This window comes from Petromyzon marinus, unplaced genomic scaffold (assembly GCF_048934315.1).
Source record: "Petromyzon marinus isolate PM22_M1 ecotype Great Lakes invasive population unplaced genomic scaffold, UKy_Petmar_22M1.pri1.0 PM_Scaffold_70, whole genome shotgun sequence".
Taxonomy (NCBI): Eukaryota; Metazoa; Chordata; class Hyperoartia; order Petromyzontiformes; family Petromyzontidae; genus Petromyzon; species Petromyzon marinus.
In genome coordinates, this window is record NW_027423678.1 from 377,152 (window position 1) to 392,047 (window position 14,896).

At 56.4% G+C, this 14,896-nt stretch overlaps 1 protein-coding gene across 1 annotated transcript; it reads right to left on the bottom strand.

Moving 5' to 3' along the window:
- Positions 1 to 1,590: 1,590 nt before the first annotated feature.
- On the bottom strand, positions 1,591 to 13,913 carry LOC142923803 (histone acetyltransferase KAT8; the record flags this gene model as incomplete). The annotated part of the gene is made up of 7 exons (XM_076064776.1): positions 1,591 to 4,745; positions 5,537 to 5,691; positions 8,588 to 8,738; positions 10,143 to 10,236; positions 12,374 to 12,450; positions 12,582 to 12,645; positions 13,824 to 13,913. Coding segments are annotated over 7 exons (696 nt in total), but the record flags the coding sequence as incomplete, so codon positions are not given.
- Between the last annotated feature and the right edge of the window lie 983 nt (positions 13,914 to 14,896).

The window sequence follows — 14,896 nt, forward strand, 5'->3', positions numbered from 1 at the left end:
GATATTTTAGACGTGGTTTAGTGGTAATTAATTGAGGGTGGAGGGGTTACCAGCCCCTCGCACCTGTCCAGAGCCCCCGTTTAGCCCCTGTTGTGGTTACAAATGCAAAGAGGGGAGGAGCCAATCGGAATTGGCCCCTCCCCCCACGGCTCTGCCCACGACAGCGTTGCCCGTCTGGCACCACAAGGAGGTAGGGGGTGGTTTTACCAGACGCACACACACAGACACACACACACACACAGACACACACAGACACACAGACACACACAGACACACACACACACACAGACAGACACACACAGACACACAGACACACACACAGACACAGACACACAGACACACACACACACAGACACACACAGACACACAGACACACACAGACACACACACACAGACACACACAGACACACACACACAGACACACACACACAGACACACACACACAGACACACAGACACAGACACACAGACACAGACACACAGACAGACACAGACAGACAGACACACATACAGACACACACATACAGACACACACACACACAGACACACACAGACACACACACACACACACAGACACACACACACAGACACACACACAGACACACAGACAGACACAGACAGACACAGACAGACACACACACATACAGACACACACACACAGACACACAGACACACACACACAGACACACAGACAGACAGACACAGACAGACACACACACATACAGACACACATACAGAAACACAGACAGACACACACATACAGACACACACACATACAGACACACACACACATACAGACACACAGACACACACACACACCCATACAGACGCACACACATACAGACACACACAGACAGACACACACATACAGACACACATACAGACACACACACACACCCATACAGACGCACACACATACAGACACACACAGACAGACACACACATACAGACACACATACAGACACACACACATACAGACACACACACACACATACAGACACACACACATACAGACACACACACACACACACATACAGACACACACACACATACAGACACACACAGACAGACACAGACACACAGACAGACACACATACAGACACACATACAGACACACACACATACAGACACACACACACATACAGACACACACACATACAGACACACACACACAGACACACACAGACACACACATACAGACACACACACATACAGACACACACAGACACACACATACAGACACACACACACACAGACACACACACACACACATACAGACACACATACAGACACACACAGACACACACACATACAGACACACACACATACAGACACACACACAGACACACACAGACAGACACACACACACAGACACACACACAGACACACACACACAGACACACACACAGACACACACACAGACACACATACACAAACATACAACAACCGCCATTCGCCACTAAGTGGCAGTGACGTCACCACGACGCTTGTGCCAGGCCAAACACAAACATACAGACAGACACATACAGACACACACACATACAGACACACACATACACACACACAAATAAAACACACCAGTACTGGCAGATAATCTAAAAGTTTTGTTTAATGTTGGTTTCACAACAGGCAACACACAACAGGCAACACCAACAGGCAACACCATCACGCTACAGGCAACACCGTCACCCTACAGGCATCACCATCACGCTACAGGCAACACCATCACACTACAGGCAACACCATCACACTACAGGCATCACCATCACACTACAGGCAACACCATCACACTACAGGCAACACCATCACACTACAGGCAACACCAACACACTACAGGCAACACTGTCACACTACAGGCAACACGCTACAGGCAACACCATCACACTACAGGCAACACCATCACCACTCCCGGCCGCCTTTGTCTCTCCCCCAGTGCTAGCTATGTTCACTACACCACCACCACACCACCACCACTACACCACCACCACTACACCACCACCACCACTACACCACCACCACTACACCACCACCACTACACCACCACTACACCACCACCACCACTACACCACCACCACCACTACACCACCACCACCACTACACCACCACCACCACTACACCACCACTACCACTACACCACCACTACCACTACACCACCACCACCACTACACCACCACCACCACTACACCACCACCACCACTACACCACCACCACCACTACACCACCACCACCACTACACCACCACCACCACTACACCACCACCACCACTACACCACCACCACCACTACACCACCACCACCACTACACCACCACCACCACTACACCACCACCACCACTACACCACCACCACCACTACACCACCACCACTACACCACCACCACTACACCACCACCACCACTACACCACCACCACTACACCACCACCACTACTACACCACCACCACTACACCACCACCACTACACCACTACACCACCACCACTACACCACCACCACTACACCACCACCACTACACCACCACCACTACACCACCACCAACACCACCACCACTACACCACCACCACTACACCACCACCAACACCACCACCACTACACCACCACTACACCACCACCACTACACCACCACCACTACACCACCACCACCACACCACCACTACACCACCACCACTACACCACCACCACTACACCACCACTACACCACCACCACTACACCACCACCACTACACCACCACCACTACACCACCACCACTACACCACTACACCACCACACCACCACCACCACACCACCACCACTACACCACCACCACCACACCACCACCACTACACCACTACACCACCACCACTACACCACCACCACTACACCACCACCAACACCACCACCACTACACCACCACCACTACACCACCACCACTACACCACCACCACTACACCACCACCACCACTACACCACTACACCACCACCACTACACCACCACCAACACCACCACCAACACCACCACCACTACACCACCACTACACCACCACCACTACACCACCACCACTACACCACCACCACTACGTTCAGAGAATCGTCAGTGAGTGGTGGTCGCCGTGAGGGGGAATCGAACTCAGGTCGCCAGGTTCATAGCGCAGCGTAGCGCTAACCACTACACCCACCACTCCTACATTCACACACACAGATACACACACAGTGCGCTAAGCACTACACCCACCACTCCTACATTCACACAGACAGATACACACACAGTGCGCTAACCACTACACCCACCACTCCTACATTCACACAGACACACACACACAGTGCGCTAACCACTACACCCACCACTCCTACATTCACACAGACAGATACACACACAGTGCGCTAACCACTACACCCACCACTCCTACATTCACACAGACAGATACACACACAGTGCGCTAACCACTACACCCACCACTCCTACATTCACACAGACAGATACACACACAGTGCGCTAACCACTACACCCACCACTCCTACATTCACACAGACAGATACACACACAGTGCGCTAACCACTACACCCACCACTCCTACATTCACACAGACAGATACACACACAGTGCGCTAACCACTACACCCACCACTCCCCACTACACACAGACACACACACACAGTGCGCTAACCACTACACCCACCACTCCTACATTCACACAGACAGATACACACACAGTGCGCTAACCACTACACCCACCACTCCTACATTCACACAGACAGATACACACACAGTGCGCTAACCACTACACCCACCACTCCCCACTACACACAGACACACACACACAGTGCGCTAACCACTACACCCACCACTCCTACATTCACACAGACAGATACACACACAGTGCGCTAACCACTACACCCACCACTCCTACATTCCCACAGACAGATACACACACAGTGCGCTAACCACTACACCCACCACTCCTACATTCACACAGACAGATACACACACAGTGCGCTAACCACTACACCCACCACTCCTACATTCACACAGACACACACACAGTGCGCTAACCACTACACCCACCACTCCTACATTCACACACATACACACACAGTGCGCTAACCACTACACCCACCACTCCCCACTACACACAGACACACACACAGTGCGCCAACCACTACACCCACCACTCCTACATTCACACACACACAGTGCGCTAACCACTACACCCACCACTCCCCACTACACACAGACACACATACACAGACACACACAGACACACACACACAGTGCGCTAACCACTACACCCACCACTCCCACATTCACAGACACACACACACAGATACACACACAGTGCGCTAACCACTACACCCACCACTCCTACATTCACACAGTGACACACACACACAGACACACACAGTGCGCTAACCACTACACCCACCACTCGTACACACTGTCTGTCTGCTGTTGTTGTGGTGGCGGTGAGGCGGTGGTGGCGGTGAGGCGGTGGTGGCGGTGAGGCGGTGGTGGCGGTGAGGCGGTGGTGGCGGTGAGGCGGTGGTGGCGGTGAGGCGGTGGTGGCGGTGAGGCGGTGGTGGCGGTGAGGCGGTGGTGGCGGTGAGGCGGTGGTGGCGGTGAGGCGGTGGTGGCGGTGAGGCGGTGGTGGCGGTGAGGCGGTGGTGGCGGTGAGGCCGGCGCCGGCGGCGGCGTCCACCGGCACCGCCGGCCTCACCTCTTGGACATCTTCAGCTGCTTGTGCTTGGGGGGGGCCCATCGGAGACACATCGAGTCCACTGCAAAGACAAAGGTCACCCACGTAGCCTCTCTGAAAGAACGCAGGGGGCAAGTGCTGAGTCCACGAAGACCGGCACCGTGGCACACACAGGCACAGGGTGATGGTGTGGCCACCACCACCACAACCACACCCACCACCACTATCACCACCACCACACCCACCACCATCACCACCACGACCACCATCACCACCACCACCACCACGCCCACCACCACCATCACCACCACCACCACACCCACCACCACCACACCCACCACCACTATCACCACCACCACCTCCACCACCACACCCACCACCACCACCACCACACCCACCACCACCACCACCACACCCACCACCACCACACCCACCACCACTATCACCACCACCACCACGCCCACCACCTCCACCACTACCACCACACCCACTACCACTACCACCACACCCACCACCACCACCACCACGCCCACCACCACCACCACCACCACGTCCACTAACCAGCAGCTGACCGTCCACTAACCAGCCGCTGACCCTCCACTAACCAGCCGCTAACCAGCCGCTGACCGCCCACTGACCAGCCGCTGACCGTCCACTGACCAGCCCGCTGACCGTCCACTAACCAGCCCGCTGACCCTCCACTAACCAGCCACTAACCATCCGCTGACCGTCCACTAACCAGCCGCTGACCCTCCACTGACCAGCCACTGACCAGCCCGCTGACCGTCCACTGACCAGCCACTAACCAGCCGCTGACCCTCCACTAACCAGCCCGCTGACCGTCCACTGACCAGCCGCTGACCGTCCACTGACCTGTGACGGGCGGCCGCTTATACTGGGCGCTCTTGAGGTGCTCCTCCACCAGCTTGGGTGTGACACAGATGACGTGTTGGCCCTTCCAGTACTTCACCATGCTCATGGCCTGCAGCGACGACACAATGTCGCCCTGGGAGATGCTCGTCATCTGGCTGAGGTGGGGGGGGGCGGGGCACAGGAAGTGAGGGGGGCGGGGCAACAGGAAGTGAGGGGGCGGGGCACAGGAAGTGAGAGAGAGAGAGGGGGCGGGGGCAACAGGAAGTGAGAAAGAAGTGGGCGGGGCACAGGAAGTGAGGGGGCGGGGCACAGGAAGTGAGAGAGAAGGGGGTGGGGCACAGGAAGTGAGAGAGAAGTGGGCGGGGGCGGAACAGGAAGTGAGAGAGAAGGGGCGGGGCACAGGAAGTGAGAGAGAGAAGTGGGCGGGGCACAGGAAGTGAGAGAGAGAGAAGGGGGCGGGGCACAGGAAGTGAGAGAGAGAAGGGGGCGGGGCACAGGAAGTGAGAGGGAGAAGGGGGCGGGGCACAGGAAGTGAGAGAGGGAGAAGTAGGCGGGGCACAGGAAGTGAGAGAGAGAGAAGGGGGCGGGGCACAGGAAGTGAGAGAGAGAGAAGGGGGTGGGGGGCACAGGAAGTGAGAGAAGGGGGTGGGGCACAGGAAGTGAGAGAGAAGGGGGCAGGACACAGGAAGTGGGAGAGAGAGAGAAGGGGGCGGGGCACAGGAAGTGAGAGAGGGGGAGGGGTACAGGAAGTGAGAGAGAGAAGGGGGCGGGGCACAGGAAGTGAGAGAGAGAAGTGGGCGGGGCACAGGAAGTGAGAGAGAGAAGTGGGCGGGGCACAGGAAGTGAGAGAGAGAAGGGGGCGGGGCACAGGAAGTGAGAGAGAAGTGGGCGGGGCACAGGAAGTGAGAGAGAGAAGGGGGCAGGGGCACAGGAAGTGAGAGAGAAGTGGGCGGGGCACAGGAAGTGAGAGAGAGAAGGGGGCGGGGGCACAGGAAGTGAGAGAGAAGTGGGCGGGGCACAGGAAGTGAGAGGGGGGAGGGGCACAGGAAGTGAGGGGGCGGGGCACAGGAAGTGAGAGAGAAGTGGGCGGGGCACAGGAAGTGAGGGGGCAGGGCACAGGAAGTGAGGGGGCGGGGGCACAGGAAGTGAGAGAGAGAAGTGGGCGGGGCACAGGAAGTGAGAGGGGGGTGGGGCACAGGAAGTGAGGGGGTGGGGCACAGGAAGTGAGGGGGGCACAGGAAGTGAGAGGGGAGCGGGGCACAGGAAGTGAGAAGGGGGCGGGGCACAGGAAGTGAGGGGGCGGGGCACAGGAAGTGAGGGGGCGGGGCACAGGAAGTGAGGGGGGCACAGGAAGTGAGAGGGGGGCGGGGCACAGGAAGTGAGAAGGGGGCGGGGCACAGGAAGTGAGGGGGCGGGGCACAGGAAGTGAGGGGGGCACAGAAAGTGAGAGGGGGCGGGGCACAGGAAGTAAGAAGGGGGCGGGGCACAGGAAGTGAGAGGAGGGCGGGGCACAGGAAGTGAGAGGGGGGGCGGGACACAGGAAGTGAGAGAGAAGGGGGCGGGGCACAGGAAGTGAGGGGGGGCGGGACAGGAAGTGAGAGAGAGAAGTGGGCGGGGCACAGGAAGTGAGAGGGGGGGCGGGGCACAGGAAGTGAGAGAGAGAAGTGGGCGGGGCACAGGAAGTGAGGGGGCGGGCACAGGAAGTGAGAGAGAGAGAAGTGGGCGGGGCACAGGAAGTGAGGGGGGAGGGGCACAGGAAGTGAGAGAGAAGGGGGCGGGGCACAGGAAGTGAGAGAGAGAGAAGTGGGCGGGGCACCGGAAGTGAGGGGGCGGGGCACAGGAAGTGAGGGGGCGGGGCACAGGAAGTGAGGGGGCGGGGCACAGGAAGTGAGGGGGCGGGGCACAGGAAGTGAGAGGGGGGCGGGGCACAGGAAGTGAGGGGGGGAGGGGCACAGGAAGTGAGAGAGAGAAGTGGGAGGGGCACAGGAAGTGAGGGGGCAGGGCACAGGAAGTGAGAGAGAATAGTAGGGGGCGGGGCACAGGAAGTGAGGGGGCGGGGCACAGGAAGTCAGAGGGGGGTGGGGCACAGGAAGTGAGAGAGAGAAGTGGGCGGGGCACAGGAAGTGAGGGAGCGGGACACAGGAAGTGAGGGGGGGGGACAGGAAGTGAGAGAGAGAAGTGGGCGGGGCACAGGAAGTGAGAGAGAAGTGGGCGTGGCACAGGAAGTGAGAGAGAAGTGGGCGGGGCACAGGAAGTGAGAGAGAAGTGGGCGGGGCACAGGAAGTGAGAGAGAGAGAAGGGGGTGGGGCACAGGAAGTGAGAGAGAAGGGGGCAGGGCACAGGAAGTGAGAGAGAGAGAAGGGGGTGGGGCACAGGAAGTGAGAGAGAAGGGGGCAGGGCACAGGAAGTGAGAGAGAGAAGTGGGCGGGGCACAGGAAGTGAGAGAGAGAAGTGGGCGGGGCACAGGAAGTGAGAGAGAAGGGGGCAGGGCACAGGAAGTGAGAGAGAGAGAAGGGGGTGGGGCACAGGAAGTGAGAGAGAAGGGGGCAGGGCACAGGAAGTGAGAGAGAGAAGTGGGCGGGGCACAGGAAGTGAGAGAGAGAAGGGGGCGGGGCACAGGAAGTGAGAGAGGGAGAAGTAGGCGGGGCACAGGAAGTGAGAGAGAGAGAAGGGGGCGGGGCACAGGAAGTGAGAGAGAGAAGTGGGCGTGGCACAGGAAGTGAGGGAGCGGGACACAGGAAGTGAGAGAGAAGGGGGTGGGGCACAGGAAGTGAGGGAGAGGGCACAGGAAGTGAGAGAAGTGGGCGGGGCACAGGAAGTGAGGGGGGAGGGGCACATGAAGTGAGGGGGCAGGGCACAGGAAGTGAGAAAGAAGTGGGCGGGGCACAGGAAGTGAGAGAGTGAGAAGTGGGCGGGGCACAGGAAGTGAGAGAGAGAAGTGGGCGGGGCACAGGAAGTGAGGGGGCGGGGCACAGGAAAGTGAGGGGCGTGGCACAGGAAAGTGAGAGAGAGAAGTGGGCGTGGCACAGGAAGTGAGAGGGGGGGGGGCACCTGAGGTCGCGTATGGAGAGGGTGCCTCGGAAGTCTCGGAGGATCTCGAGCAGCACCCAGGACCAGTAGCTGCGGTAGCTCAGCTTGCCCAGGTCACTCAGCGGCTTCTCCGGGGAGCCCACAGTCTGCTCCAGCTTGGACAGCTCGTAGCCTACACACGGGGGGGGGGGGGGGGGGAGGGGGGGGGGAGAGGGAGAGGGGGGGGTTAGAGGGGGGGGGGGTTAGGGGGGGGGGGGGTTAGGGGGGGGTTAGAGGGGGGGGGGTTAGAGGGGGGGGGGTTAGGGGGGGTTAGAGGGGGGGGGTTAGAGGGGGGAGGTTAGAGGGGGGGTGTTAGAGGGGGTGTTAGAGGGGGGTGTTAGAGGGGGGTGTTAGAGGGGGGTGTTAGAGGGGGGGTTAGAGGGGGGGGGTTAGAGGGGGGGTTAGGGGGGGGGGTTAGGTGGGGAGTTATGGAGGGGGTTAGGGGGGGGTTAGGGGGGTTAGAGAGGGGGTTAGGGGGGGGTTAGGGGGGGGTTGGGGGAGGGTTGGGGGGGGGGTTAGAGGGGGGGGTTAGAGGGGGGGGTTAGAGGGAGGGTTAGAGAGGGAGGGTTAGAGAGGGGGTTAGAGGGGGGGGTTAGAGGGGGGGGTTAGAGGGGGGGTTAGAGGGGGGGTTAGAGGGGGGGGTTGGAGGGGGGGGTTGGAGGGGGGGTTGGAGGGGGGGAGGGAGGGGGGGAGGGAGGGGGGGAGAGGAGGGGGGGACATGTGGGGTTAGAGGGGGGGGAGATGTGGGGGAAGAGGGGGGTTAGAGGGGGGGAGAGGGAGGGGGGAGAGGGGGGACGTGTAGCCGCTGCTGCTACTAACCACAGCACTTGCCCCTGCAGCCCTGCTAGAGGCTACCTGGGGGAGCTTTGTGTCTGTGTGTGTGTCTGTGAATGTGTGTGTGTCTGTGAATGTGTCTGTGTGTGTCTGTGTCTGTGAATGTGTCTGTGTGTGTGTGTTTGTGTGTGTCTGTGAATGTGTATGTGTGTGTTTGTGTGTGTCTGTGTCTGTGAATGTGTCTGTGTGTGTGTTTGTGTGTGTCTGTGTGTGTGTCTGTGTGTATCTGTGTGTGTCTGTGTGTCTGTGTGTGTGTGTCTGTGTGTGTGTGTCTGTGTGTATGTGTGTGTGTATGTGTCTGTGTCTATGTGTGTCTGTATGTGTGTGTCTGTGTGTGTGTGCATGTGTGTGTATGTGTGTGTGTATATGTGTGTATGTGTGTATGTATATGTATGTATATGTGTGTGTGTCTGTGTGACTGTATGTATATGTGTGTATGTATGTGTATATGTGTGACTGTGTGTGTGTGTGTGTGAGACTGTGTGTATGTGTGTATGTGTGTATGTGTGTGTGTATGTGTGTATGTGTGTGTATGTATATATATGTGTGTGTATGTATGTGTGTGTATGTATGTATGTGACTGTATGTATGTGTCTGTGTGTGTATGTGTGTGTATGTGTGTGTGTGTATGTATGTGTATGTGACTGTATGTATGTGTGTGTATGTATGTATGTGTGTGTGTCTGTGTGTGTGAGCGACTCACTGAAGGCGATGAGGAACTTGCCGTAGCCCCGCCGCTGGTGCGGAGGCAGGGTGAGGATGCAGGCCACATTGTTACCGTCCGGGGACTCCTTCTCCTGCAGCAGCGTCGACAACATCATCATCGTCATCATCAACATCGTCAACATCGTCATCATCGTCATCATCGTCAACATCGTCTTCATTATCAACATCGTCGACAACATCAACATCGTCATCATCAACATCGTCATCATCAACATCGTCATCATCATCGTCATCAACATCAACATCGTCATCATCAACATCGTCATCAACATCGTCAACATTATCATCATCATCAACATCGTCATCATCAACATCGTCATCATCAACATCGTCATCATCAACATCGTCATCATCGTCAACATCAACATCGTCATCATCATCAACATCGTCAACATCAACATCGTCACCATCAACATCGTCACCATCAACATCGTCAACATCGTCATCATCGTCAACATCAACATCGTCAACATCAACATCGTCAACATCAACATCGTCAACATCAACATCGTCAACATCAACATCATCAACATCAACATCGTCATCATCAACATCGTCAACATCAACATCGTCAACATCGTCACCATCGTCACCATCAACATCGTCTTCATCATCATCGTCAACATCAACATCGTCAACATCAACATCGTCATCATCAACATCGTCATCATCAACATCGTCATCATCAACATCGTCATCATCAACATCGTCAACATCAACATCGTCAACATCAACATCGTCATCATCAACATCGTCAACATCAACATCGTCATCATCAACATCGTCATCATCAACATCGTCTTCATCATCATCGTCAACATCAACATCGTCAACATCAACATCGTCATCATCAACATCGTCATCATCAACATCGTCATCATCAACATAGTCAACATCAACATCGTCAACATCAACATCGTCAACATCAACATCGTCATCGTCAACATCGTCATCATCAACATCGTCATCATCAACATCGTCATCATCATCGTCATCATCAACATCGTCATCATCATCATCAACATCGTCATCATCAACATCGTCATCATCAACATCGTCATCATCAACATCGTCATCGTCAACATCGTCATCATCAACATCATCAACATCGTCACCATCAACATCGTCAACATCAACATCGTCATCATCAACATAGTCAACATCAACATCGTCATCATCAACATCGTCAACATCAACATCGTCATCATCAACATCGTCTTCCTCAACATCGTCATCATCATCAACATCGTCTTCATCAACATCGTCAACATCAACATCGTCATCATCAACATCATCAACATCATCATCAACATTGTCATCATTATCATCAACCTCGTCGTCATCATCAAATATCAACATCGTCATCATCATCAACATCGTCATCATCATCATCATCATCGTCATCATCATCGTCAACATCGTCATCATCAGCAGTATCATCATCATCAACATCGTCATCATCATCAACATCGTCATCATCATCAACATCGTCATCATCATCATCGTCAACATCGTCATCATCATCGTCAACATCGTCATCATCATCGTCAACATCGTCATCATCATCATCATCGTCAACATCGTCATCAGCAGCAGCATCGTCATCATCACCACCACCACCACCTCCACCACCACCTCCTCCACCTCCACCACCACCTCCACCACCACCACCACCACCTCCACCACCACCTCCACCACCTCCACCACCACCACCACCTCCACCACTACCTCCACCACCACCACCACCACCGCCACCTTCACCACTGCTACCTCCACCACCACCACCACCACCACCACCACCTCCACCTCCACCACCACCACCACCACCTCCACCACCACCACCACCTCCACCACCTCCACCACCACCACCACCTCCACCTCCACCACCTCCACCACCACCACCTCCACCACCACCACCTCCAACACCACCACCAACACCACCACCACCACCACCTCCACCACCTCCACCACCACCACCACCTCCACCACCAACACCTCCACCAACTCCACCACCACCACCACCACCTCCACCACCACCACCACCTCCACCACCACCTCCACCTCCACCACCACCACCACCTCCACCACCACCTCCCCCACCACCACCTCCACCAACACCACCTCCACCACCACCACCTCCATCACCACCTCCACCACCACAACCTCCACCACCACCACCACCACCTCCTCATGACGAGGTGTGATCACCTTGGAGAAGTAGCCGACAAGGTGAGCTCCCAGGCGGTCGACCTCGGTGAGGACGTAGAAGATGAACGGCTCCACATCAAAGTAAAGCGTCTTGTGTCCAGGAAGAGCTTCGCCAGCAGGCACAGGTCTGGCAGTAGATCTGGGGGGGAACCATCACCATGACTACCATCATCACCATCATCACCATGACTACCATCATCACCATCACCAAAGTACAGCGTCTTGTGGTCCAGGAAGAGCTTCGCCAGCAGGCACAGGTTCTGGCAGTAGATCTGTGGAACAACCATCACCATGACTAGATACACACACATCATCAGCATCACCACCATCACATCAACATCACACCATCATCAACATCACAGCCATCACCATCATCACCACTATCACTACCATCATCATCACACCACCACATCACTCACCACATACACATCACATCACCATCACACCATCACCATCACTACCATCACCATCATCACCATCACTACCATCACCACCATCACCACCATCACTATCACTACCATCACCACCATCACCATCACACATCACATCATCACCAACTATCCACTACCATGACTAACATCACCATCACTACCATCATCACAATGCACCATCATCACCATAACCACCACCATCATCACTATCATCACTACCATCATCACCATCACCACCATCACTACCATCATCACCTCACTACCATCACCATCACCACTATCATCAACATCACAGCCATCACCATCATCACCACAATCACCATCACTACCATCATCACCATCACCACCACCACCACCATCACCACCATCACCATTACTACCATCATCACCATCATCACCATCACCACCACCATCACCACCATCACCATTACTACCATCATCACCATCACCACTACCATCATGACCATCACTACCATCACCATCATCATCACCATGATCACCATCACCACTACCATCACCACCACCATCACCACCATCACCACCACCACCACCACGACTCACCACCACCATCACCACCACCATCACCACCACCACCACCACCACTCACCACCACCACCACCACTCACCATCACCACCACCATCACCACCACCATCACCACCACCACCATCACCACCACCATCACCATCACCACCACCATCACCATCACCACCACCATCACCACCACCACCACCACCACTCACCACCACCACCACCATCACCACCACCACCACCACTCACCACCACCACCACCACTCACCATCATCACCACCACCACCACCACCATCACCACCACCACCACCATCACCACCACCACCACTACCACCACCACCACTCACCACCACCACCATCACCACCACCACCACTACCACCACCACTACCACCACCACCACCACTCACCACCACCATCACCACCACCACCCACCACCACCACTCACCACCACCACCACCACTCACCACCACCACCCCGGTGCCTGCTCACCTTGTGGTCCCTGCCATCCACCTCATACACAGAGATGTTTAACTTGCGGTAGATCTCCTTGCCGGGAGGCTGCCTCCACTGGCACTGAGTCTGGGGGGGGGGAGAGGGGGGGGAGAGGGGGGGGGAGAGGGGAGAGAGGGGGGGAGGGGGGGAGAGGGGGGAGAGAAGGGGGAGGGGGGGAGAGAGGGGGGGGGGAGGGGGGGAGAGGGGGGAGAGATGGGGAGAGGGTCAATGGATAGGTGGGTGAGTAGTGGGGTGAGTAGTGGGGTGAGTAGTGGGGTGAGTGGGTGAGTAGTGGGGTGAGTGGTGGGTGAGTAGTGGGGTGAGTGGGTGAGTAGTGGGGTGAGTGGTGGGGTGAGTAGTGGGGTGAGTGGTGGTGAGTAGTGGGGGTGAGTAGTGGGGTGAGTGGTGGGTGAGTGGTGGGGTGAGTAGTGGGGTGAGTGGTGGGTGAGTAGTGGGTGAGTGGTGGCTGAGTGGTGGGTGAGTAGTGGGGTGAGTGGTGGGGTGAGTAGTGGGGTGAGTGGTGGGTGAGTGGTGGGGTGAGTAGTGGGGTGAGTGGTGGGTGAGTAGTGGGTGAGTGGTGGGTGAGTGGTGGGTGAGTAGTGGGTGAGTGGTGGGTGAGTAGTGGGGTGAGTGGTGGGGTGAGTAGTGGGTGAGTAGTGGGTGAGTGGTGGGTGAGTAGTGGGGTGAGTAGTGGGTGAGTGGTGGGTGAGTGGTGGGGTGAGTGGGGGGTGAGTGGTGGGTGAGTAGAGGGTGAGTGGGGGTGAGTAGTGGGTGAGTAGTGGGTGAGTGAGTGGGTGAGTGGTGGGGTGAGTAGTGGGTGAGTGGTGGGTGAGTAGTGGGTGAGTAGTGGGTGAGTGGGTGAGTGTGGGGAGTGGTGGGTGAGTAGTGGGGTGAGTGGTGGGTGAGTAGTGGGGTGAGTGTGGGTGAGTGAGTGGGTGAGTGTGGGTGAGTGGTGGGTGAGTGTGGGGTGGTGGTTGTGGTGGGTGGGAGTGAGCTAGGTGGGGTGAGATGGTGGGGTGAGTAGTGGGGTGAGTGGTGAGGGAGTTAGTAGTGGGTGATGTACGAGGGTG